The 23,517-nt window shown below is 40.0% G+C and overlaps 1 protein-coding gene across 3 annotated transcripts in view; it reads left to right on the forward strand.

The window, feature by feature from the left end:
• LOC121653522 (capping protein, Arp2/3 and myosin-I linker protein 3-like) overlaps positions 1-23,517 on the forward strand; it is a 32,051-nt gene continuing 8,534 nt past the window's right edge. For 2 of the 3 annotated variants that reach the window (XM_042007065.1, XM_042007067.1), the window contains exons 1-32: positions 1-232; positions 2,651-2,745; positions 5,444-5,494; positions 5,583-5,642; positions 6,172-6,293; positions 6,453-6,547; positions 6,871-6,941; positions 7,073-7,146; positions 7,224-7,299; positions 7,414-7,502; positions 7,895-7,989; positions 8,806-8,892; positions 9,423-9,532; positions 9,637-9,714; positions 9,824-9,900; positions 10,434-10,538; positions 10,675-10,744; positions 14,225-14,306; positions 14,437-14,533; positions 14,700-14,754; positions 15,206-15,378; positions 15,481-15,549; positions 15,876-15,969; positions 16,857-16,955; positions 17,050-17,169; positions 17,255-17,368; positions 17,445-17,620; positions 17,736-17,823; positions 17,920-18,039; positions 21,724-21,790; positions 22,204-22,391; positions 22,678-22,757. In XM_042007065.1, coding sequence (XP_041862999.1) covers positions 175-232; positions 2,651-2,745; positions 5,444-5,494; positions 5,583-5,642; positions 6,172-6,293; positions 6,453-6,547; positions 6,871-6,941; positions 7,073-7,146; positions 7,224-7,299; positions 7,414-7,502; positions 7,895-7,989; positions 8,806-8,892; positions 9,423-9,532; positions 9,637-9,714; positions 9,824-9,900; positions 10,434-10,538; positions 10,675-10,744; positions 14,225-14,306; positions 14,437-14,533; positions 14,700-14,754; positions 15,206-15,378; positions 15,481-15,549; positions 15,876-15,969; positions 16,857-16,955; positions 17,050-17,169; positions 17,255-17,368; positions 17,445-17,620; positions 17,736-17,823; positions 17,920-18,039; positions 21,724-21,790; positions 22,204-22,391; positions 22,678-22,757 — 3,035 coding nt within the window. In that variant the 5' untranslated portion in view covers positions 1-174. The remainder of the gene's footprint in view (positions 233-2,650; positions 2,746-5,443; positions 5,495-5,582; positions 5,643-6,171; positions 6,294-6,452; positions 6,548-6,870; positions 6,942-7,072; positions 7,147-7,223; positions 7,300-7,413; positions 7,503-7,894; positions 7,990-8,805; positions 8,893-9,422; positions 9,533-9,636; positions 9,715-9,823; positions 9,901-10,433; positions 10,539-10,674; positions 10,745-14,224; positions 14,307-14,436; positions 14,534-14,699; positions 14,755-15,205; positions 15,379-15,480; positions 15,550-15,875; positions 15,970-16,856; positions 16,956-17,049; positions 17,170-17,254; positions 17,369-17,444; positions 17,621-17,735; positions 17,824-17,919; positions 18,040-21,723; positions 21,791-22,203; positions 22,392-22,677; positions 22,758-23,517) is intronic. The other variant, XM_042007066.1, reaches the window with a different exon arrangement.

The raw sequence follows: 23,517 nt of genomic DNA on the forward strand, positions 1-23,517 counted from the left end.
GAAGCTCGTTGGCCAATCTATGCGATGCTGGAATGCCTGGAAGAGAGGCCATCCTTTCTGTCCATTGTTGAGGGAGGGAGGGAGAGAGAGAGAGAGAGAGAGAGAGAGATCCAGCAGGGAGGAGGTGAAAGGGAGGAAAAGGAATAGGGGTGGCGAAAGGACAGAGAAGCAGACATGGCTTCTAAAGAGATCCCTTCCTCTGGTTTTGTCAGTGTGAGCAAGGATATCACAGGTGGGTACAGCTTGATTTCTTTTGCTTCCCGGCTTGTCCTACCCCTGCCTTCGCCTCCGGCGCGCATGCGGTTGGGCTCGGGATGCTTTTCCTCCGCGTGCGGCTCTCGGCGGCTGCGACCGAGCAGACGCATTGGATGCTTGTCATGAGCTACACTTTCATGTTTTGTGTTGAAGCTTTCCGGGGCGACTCTTTGATTCACGGCACACGTGAATTAGTTAATGTGCAGAGGAATTATTTACATTGCAGAGAAATATACCTGTCCTGTTCTAAGTCAGCCCCCTCGGGTAGGATCAGGCAATAAAAAGCCCAGCCTTAGGCCAACGAGAAAAAGGGGCGTTGTGGAAATATTAGTGTACTCGTGGGTCTGATATCGTTTTATTTTCTGTATTTATTTAAACCAGCACATATATTTCACATTTCATATTTCTTTTTTCACTTTAACCTTGTGCTCTTTTTGAATTCTGTTTTTGTTTTTTGTTTTTTTATTTTCTGAAGCCCAACCAGCCTGAGCGTTGTTGTGATTGCGCGTGTGCATACGCGTGTTCGCGTGCGTGCAAAGTGTAGAGCGGGGGAGCTGATAAAGCAGATGTTTACCGTATCTTGTAAAAAAAAAAATGCATGGACAAATCTAAAAGGGGGGTGGGAGGTGAGTGCACATATTTATTCCTGTTTTTTTGCCATATCAAATAGCAACAGCTTACACCCGTCAAAGTCAACGCTCTTCTGCAAATATGTTGTCGTGCACGCGCGCGAACAGTTGCACAAGCAATGACTGCACACATGCTCAGGGTAGCAGGGACTCTGTTGCTGTGTTAATTACTCCTAATGGCTCTATTAGGCGCTCAGTAATGATTAATCCAGTGGAATCCCTGCCTCTCCCTTCAGTCACCTGCACCGCCTCCTGCAGCCCTGCCAGTACTGACACTCAGGGGGCGCACCTGGTGGCCTGCGGGCCTCCACAAGGTCACCTGGAAGAAGCTTAAGTTACAGTTCTTCTTTGGGTGAACTTTAGATTATTTACAGTGGCTCTTCACCCTGAAAGCTCTCAAAATGAAGGTTTGTTCGTTCGTTCGTGTATTTAGTCAGTGTCATAATGATAGGCTATTTCATGCAAGTTTGAGCATCATTTTTAAGGTATTGTAAGTTACAATGATTATGGTTCTCATTTATTAATGCAGACAAAAGCTCAATCTAAGCAGATATGATATGACAGTAAAAAGGAAAACATTCAATACTTTGCTGAAATTTGGTGGAACAGAACAGAAAAGTACTCAAGTAAAGCACTTGCAATGCTTGATGTTTCTTCCTCAGAGAGTTATTGCCCAGAGCAAAACCCAAGGGCCCATGCTTTAGTATCGATTTCCTCATAAACCCGTCAGTCGGGATGCTCAGCAGCCACAGAAATTGAGACGCTGAATCATGTAATTCCTGCAAGCAACTGCGTATTTCTGAGATAACTCGCTGCTGCCGCGTGCTCCCACCACCCAATGAGTAAAGCTTTAGTGCACCAAGCAGGTTGTGCTGTATGTGAGTGAAGGGTCACAGCACTGGCAGTGATGCTGTTTGACGGGAACAGTTGTTAGTGAATCACAGATGCTGATGCTCAGAAGGGCCATGTTGGTCCTGCGAGCCAGAATGCTGAAGCATAATCTGAAGTTGGTTTTTATTATACTGTGAGATGCAGCTGCTTTAAAAGAGCTTCGAGCAGAAGTTATGTCTCTTAGACAGTTGGAAATCAATCCATGAAAATCAACTTATTTCCTGCTGAGCGGTTTTGTGATTTAGAGCACAACATAAAGCAACGCCCATGTTTCTGCAGAATGAATGATGCAGCTGATATAATTTTATATTGTATACTTTGTTTTTATATTTAAACATATGTCATAGTGATTTTGTTTTATAATATTAGAAGCTATGACACATGATGTTAGATGAAAATGTGGATCCAAGTTTCTCCTATTTTACTTCCCAGTTTGATGTGTGAAGTGATCTTCTCCATACTTTTCCCCTGATATTGCAGCTCATTTCACTATTCCATGTCAGACTTCATTCAAAGTATGTTGTGATGTTTTAGATCTCTGAATGTTTTTCCCATTGTATTTCTTCAGGTACCTTCAGTCAAATAAAAACAGACAGCAGGTTCTGTAAATATTCCTGCACAGTGAACATTATATCTCATTTTATGTTCATTAAATTAATATTACTGTTGTAGGATACTGAAGTGCTTTGCAATGTATAAATAGGGCACATTAGTGTTATTACCAATGTAATTTACCAAAATAAATCAAGTGATGACTGAATAAATTAGTCTGGAAAGGACTGAAACATGGTCAAGTTGTTATGAACTGCTAAGAAATATGCAGAGATCCAGAAATATAATGTTAATTATATATGTATGTTTGCTTTCATCCACAGAAAGCATCAGGAAGATTATTGATAAATCATCTATAAAGTTTGTTTGTAGCATTAAGCTTGACACCAAAAATGGCAAAACAGAGGACCGAATTCTGGTAAGTTGTTTTTTTTTTTTTTGTTTGTTTGTTTGTTTGTTTATTCTAACTTAATGGCACTTTCTTATAACTCTGACTTTGATAATGAGCAGCATAATCCTGCTACATATTCTGCTCAATGCATGCATCATGCATGTTCAGTATCTTTGATGTTAACTTCCACTGCAGTCTTCCTGGATCTCCGTCACAGTGCTGATATTCACGATGGCAGAAAAAGAAGATCCTCATGATTTAACAGTGAGAGCAATGCTTCGCTTCTGTGGTCACTTGCTAACAGCGTTGCAAATGGTGTCCCTTGTCTCACAGGATGAATATTGGATAGACTGTTTCTGTGGGAGTGCCTGTGGATTCCTGTGTGTTTGTGAAGCAGTGGTGGTGATGAGGGTTGAACTGCTTTTGATCCAGGGTGCTTTCATCAGATAATGTGGGACAGATATGAAATCTCTGCGAGTGAGCAAAACTCAGCCAGCTGTCTGTATGAAATCTGGGGCAGTCAGCTTTTACACTGTGGACTAGAACTTAGACTGGACCTTGGATGGATGCCAGTGTTTGCTAAATGCAGTGCACTCCTGCTGCACACACCTCATGCATGCTGGAGCTCATCCACAGGGATAGCATACACTCAGCTTACACTACAGCTTTAATTGATGAACATCTCCATTAAGTGCAGCAACTAAACCTCATGTCTGCATAAGCATGATATATCATACCCAGAGCAACTGCAGTACAATCAGTGAAGTTTTTATATTGCTTAACAGACTGGGGACTCCTGTTGCTTCTTCTGCAGTCCCTCAATGAGCAAATGAGCTTTTGCAGACGGCTACTTCGCTTTGGCAGAGCAGCGCTCCACTCAGTGGATGCTTTAATGATTCATCATGTGGCGAGGATGGGCAGTTAGAGTTTCTGCGTGCACATCCTTTGATATTTAGGCACTTTGATATGTCTATCTGCCAGAAACATCTTTCCAATAATCTCATTCCAATCCATGTCTCATTAACTGTTTCCTCTCAAAAGCTGAACTGGAAAGCAATGGGTCTGTCTCCTGCTGGGTGCACACAAAAAACAGAAAAAGATTGGAGTTTGATCAAACGTGCTGGGTTAGCATTTGGCAGGGGAAAGAGAAGCTTAAATGTGTTAAGGTTTTGTGTTCATATGTCTTTGAAGGGTTGGAAGTGAGGTGTTGGCTGAGTCAACACTTATTTTGGTTGCAATCTGTGGTTTTGTGGGTTGAAACGATTTATCTTATCTTATTTCTTACAAAGGCATCACCTGAACTGTCAAACAGAAAAAGGTTAGAATATCTTTTCTTTAGCAGCGTGCATAATTAGAAGATACAATAAGCGCATTGTATGTATAGTCCCTTTTTGATGTGAAATACTTGAATTAGTGACTCTCGCTTGCTGCATCAGTGTGATTTACTTCTGTTAACTCATACTCTCTCTCTTAACTACCAGCCAAAGCTCAGACTCATCACTGTAATGTGATACAATCTGGTCTTTCTCATCAACTCATTCAGAGAGTATTTGAAGTGAAGTTAAAGATCACCTCCCTCTTCTCCCCTTTTCTCCGTCTCACATGCACATTTTGCAGTGTGGGTGTAAGAGGCTGTCAGTGTGTGCTTCAAACAGACCTGTGTCAAGCTCCTCTCTACTAAAAACAACAAGAACAGAGTGGAAGAACAGTAATTTAATTACTGTTTTTCATTGGGGAAAGACACATGGTGGGGATGCTATGTCCTCAGGGGGTGTTTTAGTGCGGCCATCTGAGAGAATGGAGTAAATGATTGGGAGCGACGGAGCAGACAAGGAGAAGAGAAAGAGCAGAGGGCAGTACGCAGGGGTTAGCAGAGAGCAGCAAAATGCCAAAGAATCAGTAGCCTTTATCTGTCTTGATGGAGAGAAAAACAGATATTTCCAGAGTGGGTTTGCCAAAAAAGGAAATTGCTGTTCATTAAGACAAATCAGGGATAGAATCAGCTTAAACTGAGAGAAGCATTAGACAAATGTTTCCATGCTGAAAATAAGCAGTGCAGTGTACGTAGTGCACTGCTTATTTTATATTATTATATTCACAAATGAGTTCAGGGTTTGCCTGTCGTGCACAAACTCCCCTCAGCTTTGCAATGATCCTTCGCAGCTTAGAAGGCATTCTGAAATAGCAGAGCTAATATAGAAAAAAAGACAATTTTTTACTCTGAGCCAACATGACCATGACCGTTTATTGTTTTTAAATCAGATGCAGTGACTTGAAGGATGAAGAAAGATATTTTTAGTCATGTTATTTTGCAGTTCTACCCTTTAATTTGTCACATAGCCCAGGGCACACGCTAAATGACCAAAAGAGATTGCTTATTGTGTCTAAAGCCACTCTGCCTTGCAGTAAATGTATGAGACACATTTCCATTTGTCCGAAGCATAAGTAATGCAATGCTAATTGAATTAAATCTCATGTTTGTATTATTGTAAATATAATATCATAACATGTGTTCCTCAGCTTGTATTGTAGGATGTTAATCTATTAATGTCAGACCATGTGTTTCTGATAGAGAGGGCTTTTAGCTGGATCAATACAGGAGTATGTCCTCTCATTATTACCATGGAAACTCTTGGGAATATTTTCTCCCCATAGGGAGTTTCACTTTTCCACAATCTCGATTCCATTTGCTTTATTTTCTTATTGTTTTTTGTTGTTGTTTTAGGTCCTCGCAACATGGCGTCTCTATCTCCTGGCTTCGAAGATTCCTGCTAAGGTATTTCTTTCAGCTCTTTCAAGGGATTGGGTATTAAAATATAAAGCTTTTCCTTTCCATCTGAAATTTTTGTCAACTTTGATAACAGGTGGAAACCACATTTAACTTCTTGGAGATACGAGCCTTGAATTCTCACCCCGACCATCAGGTAAGTATTTATGTCATACTTTACCTCGTATGAGCTCTGCTTCACTGTCACAGCTGTGCTGTTTAGTGGAGCTGTTTCATTGCTTTGGTCTTTCAAGCAGAACAACAGAAATTATCAAAACATTTACAGTGACCATCAGGATTCATTTTAGGCTTTGCACAGTAGAAGGGACTTCATCGAAGCAGAGCAAGAACTGTTTTGAAATGCAACATGCCCCAGTGTGTTGCACAGTATGAAGTATGTTGAAAGATTTATTACATTCCCCTTGTAACATGTACATCCTGATAATGTTCTGGTTTATTGAGACCGAGTGGAATAGAAGTAAACTTTAACGTAGGGGTGATGAAGGAGCTGAAGGGAGGAAAAGAAAAAGATTTACCAGAGAGCCTCCAATGCCAACATCAAGGCCTAGAAATTTGTATTTAAAAAGAAAATGAAAGAGCAGACCTTGTTTCTATAAACTGTTTAAAGACTTAGCCACCTCTTTGCCTGACTAATTTTCACACTGCCTCTTACATTTTCTGTGCAGGTTGTCATCGACACTGACAAGTCCAGTTACTCCCTGAGGTTTGAATCACGTGAGAACCTAAATCATGTGGTCAACCATATTAATTTTGCCCTGTCTCGAATATTCAACAACTCCATTTTTGCGTAAGTGTTCCTATTTCGCAAGATAAAATCTGAATAAATTTTCCCAGGTCTGTGCGGTGGTTGATAAACATAGAGTTTAAAGAAGAGTGACCTTTATTTGCACAATTATCAAAAGACAACTGATTCCTTACAGTATTTGTGTTTCTTTTATGTCGGCAGTCCATCCATCTGTCACTCAGACAGTGACCTTTCGGAGGGCAGCAGGAAGTATTCGCCCAGCTCAGAGACTTCAGTGGAAACACAGAGAGCCTGCGGTAAAAGAGACGTTATCATCAAACATAAGAGTTTGCACATGCCAGTGCAGTCACACACACTGATATGAGCACATGTGCACAGTTTGGCAGGCTCCAGATGAAACTGGCACATATACTTCACAAATGGTCTCCCAGATGTTCCCTTTAGAACCGTCACGAAAATAAAAGATTGATCACTTGGATGAATATTTGTGTGTGTGTACGTGTGTGTGTGTGTGCATTTTCCTGCCTTTTCTCTTTCTTTACAGCTTATGGAAGCAGCTGTTCACATCTCTGATTCCTTTTTTCTCTCTTGTTTCTTTTCCCCCGCCTGCCTCTCTCAGGAGGCTTCTCAGAGACTTACGCCGCTCTGTGCGACTATAATGGCATCAGCTGCAAGGAGGAAGTGCAGTGGGTAAGAGCTGTGGGACTGTGTCTGTGCCACTGTGAGTGCTTTTAGCGTTACGTACTGCATAGCACTGTGCACAAAGTGAGTGGTCATACACTGCAGCAAGTAGGCTTATGGGTAGTATGTGTCACTCCTAGGATGTGGACACCATCTATCACTCCCAGGACAACCGAGAGTTTAACCTGCTGGACTTCAGCCACTTGGAGAGCAGGTGGGGGACAAAAAATGGGCAAACATTATTATTTCCAAAGCACAGTGCCTCATTTACTTTATTTTCATCTTTTCCAGAGATTTGGCAGTAATTGTAGCATCAATGGCGTATAACACCTGGTTCACCAAGCTGTACTGCAAAGACCTTCGTATTGTAAGTATAAACAACATCATTGCTCCCTTGTTGTGTTTCTAATGAACCATTGAATGAGGCTTAAAGTCTCCAGGTTAAAAAAAATTGATTTCATTGTATCTTGTTTTGCTATAGGGATCAGAGGTCACTGAGCAGGTCCTGCATACGGTCAGCAAGTCCTCCAGCCTTGAGGAGATCACCCTAGAGAACGCTGGATTAAAATCGTGAGTTTTAGTGTCTCTAAACTCTACGTTTCATTAGTGTTTTCTTGGCTTTTAACAGAAGGCCAGTGACATGAAGATGGGATGTGGAGTTTCAAAAACAAGCCATGGGAATTGTATGTGTTCATTGAACATGATCCATAAAAAGACTTGGAAGTTATCAGTTAAAATATTGGATTTTGATGGCAGCATTCAGTCCCTTAACATTTTACAGTCGTGCAAAGAATAAATGTTGATAACTTTAATTAGTTAACTTTAGGATGTCACTTTTAGATATCAGAAGTTATTAAATGTATTTTTCACTAATAAACCAATAAATGTATTGATATTCTTTGGTAAATAATAAAAGTAGTTATGTGTAGCCCTGATTTCTCTCTGCGTGTCTGTGAGTATAGAGACTTTCCACAGAAGATGTCAGCTGCTCTTTCAGAGAATCCTGCCTCAGTCATTCACTCGCTCAATTTGGCCCACAACTCACTGGACAACCAAGGTATCAGGAAGCATCACTCTTTTTGTCTGATTTATGGTAGCTGATTTTGATATAAATATGTTAAACAACCTAAACCAACAAAATAAAGTCAATGGCTGTTTAATGGCTGCTAATGGTTTAGGTCAGGTCAAGCCATTTATGCTATAAGAGAAGTCTAAATATGTCAGCAGTTGGCTGTGGTTATCTTGTCCTCACCTTATATACACTACCGTTCAAAAGTTTGGGGCCACTTCCCTATTGAATCCCATGGCAAAGTGACCCCAAACTTTTGAACGGTAGTGTATGATGGAATTAAACAGAATAATTAAGACCCGGAGACATCCAGGAATTTAGCTAAAGTAAGCATGAAGGTGGGATTAATTTGTTTTTCGTTTTAATTGTTTTTTTATTTCATAAACTTTATCTAAGGGGAGGCTTACAGGTTCAGATTTAATTGGTTTAAGATTAAAAGAAAAAAAAAAGAATATGATTACATTATAATAAATCAGTATGATGTACTGATTTATTATAATGTAATCATATTCTTTGGAGGTGGAGAAGTTTATAATATTTTGCCAAATTTTTCTGTATTTCTTCAGATCTAATAACATGGTTATTTACCAACCACAAACAAGAGAAAATAACATAAGAAACTGTAAAAGTAAAGTAGTTCCTAATTTTGAAAATCATAAAGGTCATATGTATTTACTGTAGTGCTTATGTTCAGTTATATGTTTAGAATATTTGAATGAACAGAATTCAGCTTTGTGGTAAGAGAGCCTGTCATGTTGAATATTACTTTCAAGTTTTTCAAAGTGTCTCTTGTGCACGATCCAGGTGTGTCCAACTTAATCCAGCAGGTGTGTCGCCTCAGCAAGGGACTTCGTCTCCTCAACCTATCAAAGACCTCACTCACATCCAAAGGTTTATCTCTTTCTAGTTATTGCTTCTTTTATTAAGTTAAACGGTGCAAACTAAATAAAAAAGAAAGCACAGTCTGCATGACTTACCCCCATGCATCACAGTTCTTCACTGAAGCTAGCAGAAAATAAGCTGACACACCTGCAGCTCTTGTAGTATCCATGCTAGCTCATACTTTGAGTTTGGGGATGTAAAACCGTTTTGTTTTGGCCCTGCTATGACTCCATATTGACGTATGATGTTCCATGTTGCCCTGCAGGCAACATGCCTTCAGTTACTGTCTCATCTTACCTCGTACCCAGAGGAGAATTTAAATATTACATTGAACTGCACTGATTCCCAGAATATCCAGTGATACCTGCTGCTGCTGCCCCAAGATCTGTATGAATAATGTAAGAACACAAAATGTTGTGAGAGTATTCCCAGTCTTTTAATACTACACACTCTTTCTCTTGTCTCTCTTGGGTTTTATTCTTCTCTTTTCCTCTCCCCTCTGCCCCCTCCCTGTCCTTCTCTGTCTGTCTTATTCTTAGGCGTGGTGTCCCTCTCTCAGGCTCTATGCTCCAGTGATGAATACTCTAACTCTCTCCTGCACCTGGACTTGAGCAAGAACCCCGGGGTCCTCTCAGGGGAGGATGCTTCGGTCAGACAGCACAATCCATCTGGAAATGAAAACACACTGCTCTATTTTAACGCCTCTTTCCCAGCCTAATGTGACGTCTCTGTTCTTCTGGCTTCTGCTTGCAGAACTTGTATCTCTTCTTGTCTCAGCCCAACTGTCTGGTCCACTTGGATCTGTCAGGCACAGACTGCTCTGTTGACTCTGTGAGTTTTATTGTCTGGTTATGATCAAATGTTAAAAGGAAAAACATTTCTCTCTCCGTGCAGTTCTCAGCTCAGATTAACTCTTTCCTTTCCAACCTGTCTTATGCAGCTATTTGGGGCTCTTCTGAGGGGGTGTTGTGCTGATCTTTCCTTTCTGAATCTTTCCAAAAATACCTTCTCCCACAGGTTAGTCATCTTTAAGATCTAAACAGTAAAGACAGCTCCAAATCTGGAAAAATACATTTGCACTTTCCCATGAAAGTCTCATCTTTCATCTTGCATCATTGACTCTGCTTTCATTTATTCTTCAGGTTTTTTTTCTTTTCATTTAAGTTTATTTTTGTTAGGCATTATCTTCATCTCTTGCTTTTAGCAATGGGACATCAAAAATGAGCTTTGTGGGAATCACTGGAACATTGTTTACTCTCTGCGGGTGTGTCTGCTGATTAAACCCAGAACTCTCTTGATGCTGCCTGCATAGATAAGACTCATAAATATCTAAGCAGAGCAATCTATCGTTTGACCCCACTCGCCCTGTCTTCTTACACCAAAGCTGTATTTCTCATTCTTTATCATTACTCCCAGTGCTGCTCTCATATTTACCCAGCATGTAAACAGTTCAACTTCATCTTGTGTGTGTTTCAGGGCTTGTGCTATCTCTACTCCCTGCATCATGCCCTCACCTCTATGATTCCCCTTTATTTTCTTAAAAACAACAGGAAAGTGAAGGATACGTTGCCCTTGTTCCGTCAGTTCTTCAGCTCAGCTTTCAGCCTCACTCATGTCAGCATGGCCTCAATGAAGCTGCCCCCTGATGTTCTGAGGTATCTGACATGTCACCTCTCATTTTCTTACCCAGATCTGCTCTCTTTATATCCTAACTCTTCTGCAGTGGAAGCATAAAGAAAGCACTTAAATATGCTTCCCTTCTTTCCACCAATCTTTTTCCTGTCTCCACAGAGCTCTCCTGACAGGGTTAACCTCCAATCCTCACATCAATGATCTCCATCTGGATGTCAGTGGTTGTGAGGTGAGGGTTCATTTTAACAATCTGCAGTGGATTCCATTCACAGCAGCTTCTGGGAACCACCACAGGAGAGATCAGGCTGGTGCTAGACATCACCTGAATTTTTTAATTGCTCGTAGTGGGCTGCACTGGAACAAACATAAAAGTTTGCCTTGCATTTAAGAGATGAGATGTTACATCATATCTGCATAAGACACTTCAAGCTAAAATAATATAATTTTTTTTAAGGCCAGAATAACCGAATCGTGGAGGGAGCTTTACTCACTGCCCAGTGGCGATGCTTCATTCAAATAATTTACTTAACCTCCTACAACCTGTCATCCACAGACATGGACATCATATTTGTGGTGGTCTGCACCACAATACTCAGTTCAGTGTAACTGGAAACTGTTGAACACAAACGTGAACACTTAGGCCTTAAACATACTTGCTTTTTAACACTGGGTTCACAACCGGCTCTGTTGTGAGTCAAAACGTTCGAATACTTGCTTGTCTACTAGGCTTGTTAGTCGGGATAGAGTTGCTGAATTTCAGGGTGTCAACAAAAAAATAAACACTGACAACAATGGTGTTGTAGATGGTATGTAAGGAACTGGGGCGCCGAAAAGGGGGGTAAAGGGGAAGGATTCATGGGGCCCATGAGTGACAGGGGGCCCAGAAGGGCCCTCAATGCAACTGTAATACTGACAAAATTATCTGATACTTAATGATAAACTTACAATCATACAAACAATTGAGTCACAATGCAACGGTATCACTAAGTTTTTATGTTTTGGAAACATTTCTGAACATTGAACCCCCCTCTATATTTCCCTTAAATGGTTCAGTCCACCTGCTCCTTCAGCTGCGAAGCAGCAACAGACAGACAGACAGCGAGTGGAAGCTTAGACGGCAGCATGCCTCAAAAGTCAGGAAGCTTAAAACGAAAAGAAAAAAAATCTGAGGCTGGAGAGAGAACAGAGGGATGGACAGTACGTCACCCACTTCTTCCAGAGGTGAGGTGGTCGGTTAGTTCGTCAGATGGAAAGTTGTGGAACATCAGCTTGTTGTCTCTTCTAAACTTTGTTCATATAAGCTAGCTCACTTTGCTCCATATTAGCTCATATTTCTGAATAAAACTCTGGATTTTATTCATTTCACTGTTGTTTTAATCAAATAAGCAAGGCAGGCAAACGATTAGCAAGCTGCTCTACTAAAACATCACGCATGTCTGAACAGACACGAGAGCAGCCGAAGCAGATGCTGCCAGACCCCCCCTCCCCTCCCCGCCTACCTGAACATGTCCAGGTGACCCCTGAGGAAGGAGGTGAGCAGCTAAGTGTTGAATTAATTGATTATTGTGGAGAAAAAACATTATATAATAGAAAAAAAGTTTGGAATTATTAATATTAAATAAAAATAGTTTGCATTTATTTTCTAGGTTTTCTAGGTCAGGTCAGTAGTTTGGACTCATCCTCCTGCTTTGCAGTAGGAACAGAGACATTTCTAGTGCAGCAGACTGGGTGACTGTTTCAATCCAATCAGAGAAATATTTACATTTTCTAGATATCAGAAGATTAACTAGCAACAACCATATACCATCATATATGTTTCCCCACTAATGCTTCACCTGTGCGTCTACAGATCTGGAGATAAATTAGACTTCATGTTGCTACATGAGGAGACGATGATGTGGAGGATTGGTAGTCAGATCAGTTTCCCTTCACATTGTTGGTGAAATCACTGAAAGCACCTTTAAGTAAAACAAATAGTGGGAGGCCACCAGAAATAATGATTGTGATTTTATTACACATGACATTACATGATTGGAGATACTATATGATAGAACAGCTGTATAGAATAGAAAGCTGGACTTCAGGACTTGATAAGTGGTTTTCCAGGGAGAAAGCTCCACGTTGGGCTCTTGGTTAAAAAGGCTGAGCAATGAGATTGCAAGAGCTTGACTCAGCAATAGTGCACCTTTACCTCTCCTTGATATCTTACACAAAGTTCTACCTTTTAAAATATGATTATTTCATTTTAAAGATGCTTCCAGTCGTTGTTCGGCTGTAAATCTCCACAGAGAACAACAATAAACCATGTGAGGTCCTGCTATTTTTTGTTTATGAGCCTACCTAATTTATTTTACCATTGGCTTCTGATTTAATGATGATAATTTCGCCAATACAATAAATCATAAAAAACGAGCGGTCATTTTGTTTTTGATGGTGTTTAAGCTGAGATTTGATTTGTTTCTCCACAGATGATTAATGCATTTCATTTTCATGGAAAAGGTTATTTTGTATTTAAGTTTTGTATTTGTAATTTGTTTTGTAATTATCATGAGATAATTAAGTATTTAAAAAAAGAGAGATGGGTTTTTAAATATAAAGTATCCGTCTTGCAGCAAATAGTTGAATCTAAATTAACTTCATTGTATTTTTAGTGCTTCCTCTACCAACTAGCCTGTCATGTTTTTCTTTTAATTTCTTTTAATTTAATTTATTTTAATGCTATTTTGATGGTCAAAATAGCATTAAAATTGCCAATTGGATGTAGGGGGGGCCCACTGAGTTTCTTTTCATGGGGCCCAAAATCTCTAGCAGCGCCCCTGGTAAGGAATATTATCAGACTTGGGTCAACAAGCTTATCTTTGAAACTTTCTGTCACTGTCAACCCTGTAACCTTACATCTGGTCAAACTGGTTCCTAAACTGCCTACTTGTTACTCATATATAGCACCGTGCCCATGCATAGCATTAATTTCTGAATATGTGCACAAAAAATGCTTCAAACAAACTAAATTATATTGAAAATGTATATATTATTTGTTCCTCTTAACCACAAAAAGCTGGAAGAAATTTAAAATGCAACCGAACCAAAGTTCAAGTCTTAAGAGGTTAATACTGGTATAGTTAATATTTCATACTTACAGCTGATCAGATGACTAAATGCATTATGAAATACGTTGCTGTTGAAGGCAAAAGTGTCCACTTAGCTAACATATCAGAGTGCTGGGTAGCTAAATATCTGACACAACTAAAGAGAAAGCAAGAATATTAAACTTACAATTACCAGGCAGCCAGGAACATCATTGTGCTACTTTAGATGTTGGCCATGTAAATGGACAGCTAGCTTGCCAACAGATCGCTAACAGATACTAAATTCCAACAGATCAATCAGTTTTTACAATTTTCCTGGGAGATACAGCTGCCCACTATAAAACTTTTTAAATAAGCTTTAGACTTTAGATGTTAATAAAACCGTATTGTAACCTTACATGTGCGAATTCATTACATGTCAATATAAAATGCAAAGCTAACAGTTCTGCTCCAGATTGTACACAAAGTAAAGCTCACTGTTCAGACTGTTTGCAGTGACATAGAAAGATATCCATAAATTTGCCCCACTGTGGAAAAATAGAACAATTCCCTATAGGCTGAAGCTAAAATGACTCTGATTCATGTCTGTGTCCATGTTGGTTTTCCTTTCTGTCTCTTTTCAGCTAAGGTCTGCAGGAGCTGCTGTAATTCAGGAACTCTTCCCCAGGGTCGCCTCCATTGCTACTCTGGATCTCTCCGACAACGGTACCAAGACGTGCTGCAGCACATCCCACTCTGACCTTGACTTTTTGTCCTGTAGTAGGAGATGACTGAGTGGGCTCCTGCTGGATCATGCCATGCTGAGTCCTGCATATGTGTGTGTGTGTGTTAACAGGTCTTGACGCAGACTTGCTGACAGTATTGCCTGCCTTCTCGAGACACCCCTCCCTAAAGCACCTTCATCTGGGCAAGAACTTCAACATCAAAAACAGGTGCTGTATTGTAGTTATTTATGGATGTACGTATGTGTGAGTGTTCATGAAAAAAGCATGCATAAGCTGTGTATGCCAGCTTGAATTAACACATCAGTGACTGTAGCAAGCAACAAGGAGTGACTTGTACAGTTTCATCCAGTCCTGTCTCTGTTTGTTTTTGCAGGGTTCTGGATGAAGTTCTGCAGAAGCTGGTTCAACTCATACAGGAGGAGGAATGTGTGAGTGATGAAACAGGAACTCATAAAACCCTATTATATGTTACTAATTTAGCTCTTTGACTTCATAAATAAACTTAGTTATTTCACTGTGTGAGATTACATTTAGATCAGTTATTCATTTATTATTAAAAGATAAGTTCGGCAAAAGTGTCATTATATTACAGTTAAAAAATAGCACTCTGGATTCTTGGACACATCATTTTTTCATTATGTTTCACTTTAGACGTGTCACTATGTTGAATTATTTCTGTTCCTCGGTTAAGATTGTAGGCACAGTTTCTACATTGCTACACACACGTTATAAATAATTCATGCATGCAGCATGTAAAGTCATGTTGGTGAGCTGTCACATCACTGTGCAGTAAATTTCACCACTGCACTGCACTTTATCCTCTGCACACACACTTAAACTTACATGATTTTTTCATGTTTGTTGCTCCTGCCTCTCCAGGCACTGCAGTCTCTGTCCTTGTCTGACTCACGCTTGCGCTCTCGGGGCACCGTGCTGGTCAACGCCTTGGGTAGCAACACCTGCCTGAGAAAAGTGGACCTGAGCGGGAACAACATGGATGACATTGGGGCAAAGATGCTCAGCAAAGCCCTGCAGATCAACACCACGCTGAGGTAAAGGACGGAGTGTAGATAATAAGGTTGCTTCTGCATTTTTGGAGTAATCGCAGTGTAAGGTTGTTTGTATTCTGTATAACTCACAATGTAATCCTGCAGGAGTGTGACGTGGGATCGCAACAACACCTCTGCTGCAGGATTTCTTGATGTGGCTCGAGCTCTTGAACAGTAAGAAAAATCTAACTTCATCTGCTTTGTATGTGTGTGTGCTGCAAAGTTGAATGCTAGCTTATGTAAACTTACTTTCCTTTTGCTATCTCAAATGGTCCACATTCACCTTAAGGGGAACGATGGCACAGTTACATAGAAAAATTAGAGTATTATTCACCAGTTGCATGACATCAGAGGAATATTTTGGGATTGACTCTTTTTAGGGGGGTATTAACCTTTACTTATCCTGGAACCTTTAACACGCTTTAATTCTCTTTTTAGACTGTTAATGTCCCTTTCAGTAACTCAACCTTTCCCTCCTCTTCTGCTCTTTTCTTGCAAAGTAATTTCACCTTGCAGTACATGCCTCTGCCCCTAAGCGACATCAGCCAGGCCTACCGCAGCGCCCCTGAGAAGACAGAGCAGGCCCTGACAAAGGTATCATGCTGCAAGCACTGTCAGGAAGCTTTAATGAAAATTAACATATTAAATGTTTGGTTTTGCATCTTTACATTATAAATCTGCCATTCACATTTGAACCATTTATTTATTAAATGCTTGACAAACAGACTGCAGGTACTAGAAGATACAGCAAATATCAGATGCTATCTATTGAATGATGCACACATTGAGTTTGAACAATGAAAGTATTATTTTTACCACAAATTACCACTGAAAAAATCAGACTGATGACAGGGTTAATCTTACCAAATAAAGAGATTATCTCATCTAATCTTGAACTTAATGAGATCACTGTAGCTTGAAGAAAGAAATACTTCTCTCCAAGTGTTTTCTGCAAACAACCCCAAAGCAGCACTTTAGATCAGGTGCAAGCATCTACCATTAAGAGCCTCTTATCATCCTCAGTTCATTGGCCTGAATACACATTAAACATGCAAACTTTTCCGTCATCCATTCTCTTATTTATACCTAAACCCTAGCACTGAAAGCAGCATCAGAAAAGGGGTGCTTTGGCATTTAACATTTCTAATTTAATTTATGAGGTTTTTAAATAAGACCAAGAAAAGTAGAAATCTCACAGAAGTTGCAGGTTGTTCAGGTTTCTACTCTTAACTTCCAACAAGCAGGAATTAAAAACTTTTTAAAGTGTTCTTAGGGCTCTTTTAAGTGACACATCCAAAGCTCCAGAGGGCTTGTAGGAAGGATTCTTCAATCATCTTAGCCTAAAAATGCTTCTAAGATTTGTGGTTCAGAAACTGAAATCATAGGATGACAAGTAGTGACTAGTCTCCTATGTTTGCACATTCCTTTTGTCCTCATGACTTTGTGGATATTTTTTATTAATCTGTCTCTCTGCTGCACAGATTCAGCGGGCTCTTGTGAGAAACAACCAGACCCAGCGCTTCTCTCAAAGACAGGCTCTGCGGCTGCACCAAGGCTTGGTCACCAGCACTGCCGAACAGGTAGCATTCATGTGTGCCCACTCACCTTTTCAGCTGTTTATGAGTATTTAGCATGTGTGTGTTTTTAACACTGACCTGCCTGTCTGTTTCCAAGGTGATGGAGCGCCTCTGTGTGCGTGTCCAGCAGCAGGTTTGTTTGTTACGGGGCGTCGGAGAGATGGAGGAGATTCAAGCTGCTAAACAAGTACTGAAAGAGGCCAGGAACTCCCGCGCTGTGAGTGGCACGAAAAGTTACAATTGTAGTATTTCTGCTTTTGTCATGAATTTGATTACAACGTCTCGTCTCTGGTGTTCCCAAGCTCTACCCTTCACTGTGTGAGCTGGCTCATGTGCTGTCTGTGGACGGGCCAGTGCGGCAGAGACTGGACTCTCTGGCAGGTGAACTCGCCAAAGCCGCGGATAAGGAGCTGCAGGTACACCTAACCACCTCCTTTCACAGAGTGGACATCAACATATTATAGAGTTACTGATAACTGCCATTCATTGCAGGTGATCGTCGACTCAATGGTGTCTCTCTGCCGCGAGCTCTGTCCTTTATCTTCCTCTGCCGCTGAGAGATTAAGCCCCCCGCTCTCATCTGTCTCTGAGCATGTGTCCATCCCTCGTTCTGCCATTCGCACTGCCCTTATGGAACGAGCGGCACAAGACATTCACAGAGCTTTGGAGTAAGAGAAGGATGAATCAGCAGCAATAAGTTTGCATTTGATAAGTAGGATATTGATGTACTCTCACTTTTACCAAGCCTCTTACCATTGCTCTTTCTAATTCAATAATCTGCAGAGAAGTAAAGCTATCTGTGGTTTCATATCTCACCAACTCCATTGTGGATCAAATCCTGCAGGAGCTCTACACTACCCATAAGACACTGGTAAACATGAAGCTTTTACTATAAAAGAGTGTGAAAGCGAAACAGATTGACTGAATGAGTGGGTGTCAAAAAGTTTCAGAGCGCCATGTGTCTCAGACCCGGCAGGTGTCTCATCTTAAAAGTTGGGAGGGGACGTGTGAAGATGGGACAGCTTGGAAGTTTAACAGACACAGAGACTCTCTGGATATCACAGACGAAGAGTTTGGCACCAGCATAGTGAGTATGGACAGACCTGTGTGTGTGTGTGTATGTGTGAGTTATTTTTCTTTTGGTTGTTGTTTTAAATTACTTGTTTCTTGTTCTGCCTCAGATGATACACTCACTGAGCACTTTATTAGGTACACCTTGGTAGTACGGTGTTGGATCACTTTTACCTTCAGAACTGCCTTAATTCTTGATCATAGATTCAACAAGATGTCGGAACCATTCCTCAAAGGTTTTGCTCCATATTGACATGACAGCATCATACAGTTGCTGCAGATTTGTCGGCTGCATCCATGATGAAAATCTCCCGTTCCACCTCATCCCAAAGCTGCTCTACTGGACTGAGATCTGGTGACTGTGGAGGTCATTTGAGTCCAGTGAACTCATTGTCAAGTTCAGGAAACCAGTTTGAGCTTTGTGACATGGTGCATTATCCTGTTGAAAGTAGCCATCAGATTATGCTACACTGTGGTCATAAAGGGATGGACATGGTCAGCAAAAATACTCAACTAGGCTTTTTTGGTTAAACCATACCACGTTGGTCTTGAGGGGCCAAATTATGCTAAGAAAATGTTCCCCATACCATAGCACCTAAACCATTAATGTAAGGCAGGATGGATCCATGCTTTCATGATATTTCCACTAAATTCTGAGCATACCTTCTGAATGTGGAGCTGAAATTGAGACTCATCAGACCAGACAACATTTCTCCATCTTCTATTGTCCAGTGTGGGTGAGTCTGTGTGAATTGTAGCCTCAGTTTCCAGTTCTTAGATGACAGGAAGCACCTGGTATGGTCTTCTGCTCCTGTAGCCCATCTGCTTCAAGGCTGAAGATGCTATTCTACATACCTTGGTTTTAACCGGTGGTTATTTGCTCACTGGATATTTTCCCCTTTTCAGACCATTCTCTGTAAACCCCAGAGATAGATGTGTGTGAAAATCTCAGTAGATCATCAGTTTCTGAAATACTCAGACCAGCCATTTTAAATCACTTAAATCCCCTTTCCTCCCAATGCGAATGCTCAGTTTGACCATGTCTACATGCCTAAATGCACTGAGATGCTTCCATGTGATTGGCTGATTAGTTAATGGTGGTAACAAGCAACTGGACAGGTGGAGTTAATAAGGTGGCTGGTGAGTGTACTGTACTTGTGTCTCAGCATGCTGATTTCAACCACCATGCTGTGCCAGCTTTGTTTTCTTATACTATTTAAATTTTTTTACATTTTATAATTTGTGTGACCTCATTAAGCCATCATCCATTACACAGAGATACCAGTTCCCATATATAGAGGTCACTTCAGTCCTTAATGGGTTAATATAAGTTAAATAAATGCTTTAAATTGACATGTTCAGCACAAAACCTCTGTAGAGTCTGATGGGTATACATACTGTCAACTCAGTGTTCTTTATTCCCTGACAGTTTCAGTCCATTCATCTTTTTCTTGCCTGTAGCCAACGCTGTGGGAGACTTTCTAGCTAGCAGCCAAATATAATTCAAAGAGATTTACCGGATTCTGCCCAGATATGACACTACTACTTTAACCATCTATTGCAAGTATCAGTGTTTTCTAAAAAGCCCAGGAAATAGGATTATATTTTTATTTTCTAAATATGCCTTCAGCATTTGTTTTGTTTCTGTCAGCCTCACTGTATAAATTTAAATTCTGTGGACAATAAGTATTGCATTATTCTCTCCAGGCCCCTGAGGGAGTGTTAATGTATCTTTCCCATATATTCTTCTGATCTTCCTGGAGGCATCTCCTGGCCTGATTCCATTTTCGATTTTTACCTGTCATGAAAAGCTAAAATGTTTTGGACATTCTTATTTGTCATCTGCATAAATTAATTTGTGATCAAATGAGATCCACACTCGACCTGCTTGTTGAACACATTATTAAACTTGAGCATCACAGCTAATCAAACTCATGGTTCAGCCTTGACAGAACGGGCAGGAAAGAGGGCTTCTCCCTCTGGGTTTTAGCATCTGAAACATTATTCTGACTTTCCTGACAGGAGCACTTCAGTTAAAGGTCAAAAAACTTTGAGCGCCTTCAGCTCCTACACTGGAGACACTTTAGCAATGCTTGAATTAATGATGTTTTGTCAATTCAATTGTGTCCTGGCCTTTAGAAGTATGCATTGATTGGAGTGATTGAAGGACACCACTGAATGTCAGTGTTGAAGAAGGTCTATAATTACAACTTTGGATCTTGATGGACATTTAACAGAAATCAAGTTGTTGATATACATGACACACAGCAAAATAATAACAATCTCTGGAATATGGATGTGATGATGTGTGTAACTGATAACCATATTAACATACATGTTATTATGGTTATTCTCATTCCAAGTCTTGTTTTTTAGATGTTTTAGTAGCTTTTCTCATGATGCGTCACAAAAAATAAAATAAAATAAAAAACAGTGAATATTTTTGTCTGTGCAGTGGGCAGAATCACTTCCTTTCCTTTCACAGATTTCAAATGAGCTCTCAGCAGTGTGCTGTTTTTTACATTTGCTCATTACACCAAATTACATCCTTCCTTTCCCCAGTTACACTTCAGTGAACCTTATTTTTCCATGTTTTTCTACCTGGAACTTTTCTTTATTGTCCCTAAAATTGAGAAAAGATGAAAACTGAAACTAAGTTTTATTTTAATGATGTCTGTCTGGTTATACCGCAGCAAGTCTGAGTAAACATGAAAAGGAATAAAAAAGCTAATTTCTGTTGACACATTAAAAGAGCAGTTCAATATTTACAAGACAGCAGGTAAAAAAAAATCTGTGGGAGTATTTCAAAAATTGCCACAAGCCCATGAAGTCTTTCATCACTATCTGTTCAGTCATTACCCTGTCAAGCACCTCTAGACTTGATGTCTTCCTGCAAAACCTGTTAGGAATTTCAAATATTTCTTTATGCAGACTGAAAAGTAATGCACACGCTCAACACTTTTCACTGGACTGAAGCTGCAGTAAATCATTCGCCATGTTCTTATAGCAGTGAAATGGTTTCCTGTCTACAAGCAATGCCCTGCAAATGCTGTACATTTTTGGACATTGTGGGCTGTGGTACATTGGTGTGACAGCTGACATGTGGCCAACATGTGTCACAAATCTTACACACTGTTTGAAATAAGTTTCAACTATGAAACTTAATATACTGCTACTGAATGTAAATCCATCAATGATCTCTTGTAGGTCATGTTCTTTTCAATCTGTGTCCTCCTTGAATTAGTCGTTCAAATAGTTCCTTTCAATGTTATAATGACGCTACTTCAATCAGACCCCAAGCATCATTCACTAATCTTTAAAGACTATGTTAAATAGGTTTTATTAGCCCTTTGTGTAATTGAACGTAAATCTGAGAATGATGGAAATGTCATTAGTTATGGAGATATGAACTGAACACAGTACTAGGAAAAATTTGAAAGAATTTTTACATTTCTTTCCTCAGGAAAAACCTAAACCAGTTTCTGAATTAAAAAAAATCTTTAAAAAACCCTTTACAAACTCGTCAGTCCTAGTTTGTTTCAGCATTTTCAGTACAGTGCCTGTTTTTTTGTGTACACTGATTTAATAGTCTTCCACTGACAAATCCTTGACTGCACCCAAGGACAGCAAACTCTGTTTTTCTCTAACTCTGTTTCACAGCATCTACACTACTGTTTATTGTTTTGTTTTTTTCTCCCAGGACACAATAGCCATTAAGAAGCGCAGCTCTAGAACAAGGAGAATAAGACCTGTGTCTACCAGGCTGAGTGAGTCCTGCTGTATCTATTCTATTCTATTCTACAGTCATTTAGCAGATGCTTTTATCCAAAGCGACTTACATTTGAGAGTAAGAACAACACATCTTCTCTTATCCTCCACTTTCAACTTGTTTCTGTTTAATTTTTACCACATCCTGTTTTTCCCAGAGCTGCACTACTTTATTACAACAAAGTCTTATTTCTCTTTTTCACTTTTCTATCTCTGGAGTCTGTTAATGACTGTTTTATTCTAGCCAGAAATAACTGCCAATAAATCTCTATCTACAAATTCACTATCCTTTTCTTTTTAGCTGAAATGAAGGCTTCTTTTAAGCTTCTGCCTTTCGTCTTGCAACACCTCCTCCTCAGTTTCTTACCTTCAGATCTTCAGTAATCCCTATGTCACTCTTTGCTGCCATCAGGTCTGTGTGACGACTCCAGCTCCTCTCCACCCCCATCCGTTCCCTCATACTCATCACCGCTGTCCCGATCAGCATCATGGGAGGGCCTGTCTGAGCTGCCTACACAGGGTCTGCCTCTCCACCATGTGACACGGGTTCGGCCCAGGCCTCCACGGAGGCACAAGGGAGGGCACATTCCTGCTGAGACGGTATGGCTGGTCTTATCATACTGGCACATATTAAAATCATATTACAAAATATTTCAGTCTACATTACTTTTACTCCAATCTAACCATATTTATCCATCTATTTCCTGATGCTTGTGCCTGCTGGCAGTGAGTGTTTTGTCAAGCATATCAAGTGGATGGCTGCAATTGCATTATTTTATTTTAATGAATGCGGTGTAATCCATTTGTTTTATTGCGTAACATTTTATAAATTATACTTACAGAACAAACCTCTCTGAAAAATGCACTTCTGTCTATTTGTGCACAGAACTGCAGTGAAAATGGAGGAATAAGCCCACTGGATGATGGACTGCCAGATTTTTATTCAAAAAGAGTTCTACCTGATAGGTAAAGTTTCTTTCATGTTTCCATCTAAACCATTTTGCTCATCAGTTGCAAACATGCTGGCTGGGAGCCTCTCCTAAGCAAACATTCCCATTATTCCTATTTAAACCAGACTGAGCTCCTAGAAAGACTTCACACTTGCTTAAGATGTAAACAGTAAACTGTTTGTTACCTTAAAGTTATCCAGCTAATGCAGATGCATCAAAAACATTCCTGATGTCCAAAATAGTATGTTTATTATCTTTTTTTTTTAATGGAAATGGAAAAGATCAGCAATGAGGTGAAGCAATTTCAGAGTTAGCATAGAAAAATTACAGACAAATAACATGGATACATAATAAGTTTTGTTGGAATGTGACAAATAAGTAGATAAGTGTATTTATGTCAAGCCAACAAAAAAGCATAACAAAAATATGGCAGCATCCTGTTGTATTTTACATTTTAAAAGAAGGTAGTTTTATTGCAAATACCGTAGCTTAGAGGCTAAAGAGGCATGTTGGGCCCATTTGTTTCCCAGACTAGTCATCCCACTCTGTTCTCTTGTGGCTGCTTCCTGCTCTGGATGTGGGTTTACAACGTACAGATGTTAAATACAGATTATTCTTCTAAAGTGCTGATTTTTTTTTCTGTGTTTAGTGTCCATTAATTTGGTTATTTAGAATAAAATGAATTTTTAATGAAAACAGCTTCACAATGTTAGAAGTTTCTTTAATTATGATGTTTACTTATACCTGTATTACTGTTACTGACTCCACAGTCAGAC

The sequence above is a fragment of the Melanotaenia boesemani genome, chromosome 14, assembly GCF_017639745.1.
Source record: "Melanotaenia boesemani isolate fMelBoe1 chromosome 14, fMelBoe1.pri, whole genome shotgun sequence".
Taxonomy (NCBI): Eukaryota; Metazoa; Chordata; class Actinopteri; order Atheriniformes; family Melanotaeniidae; genus Melanotaenia; species Melanotaenia boesemani.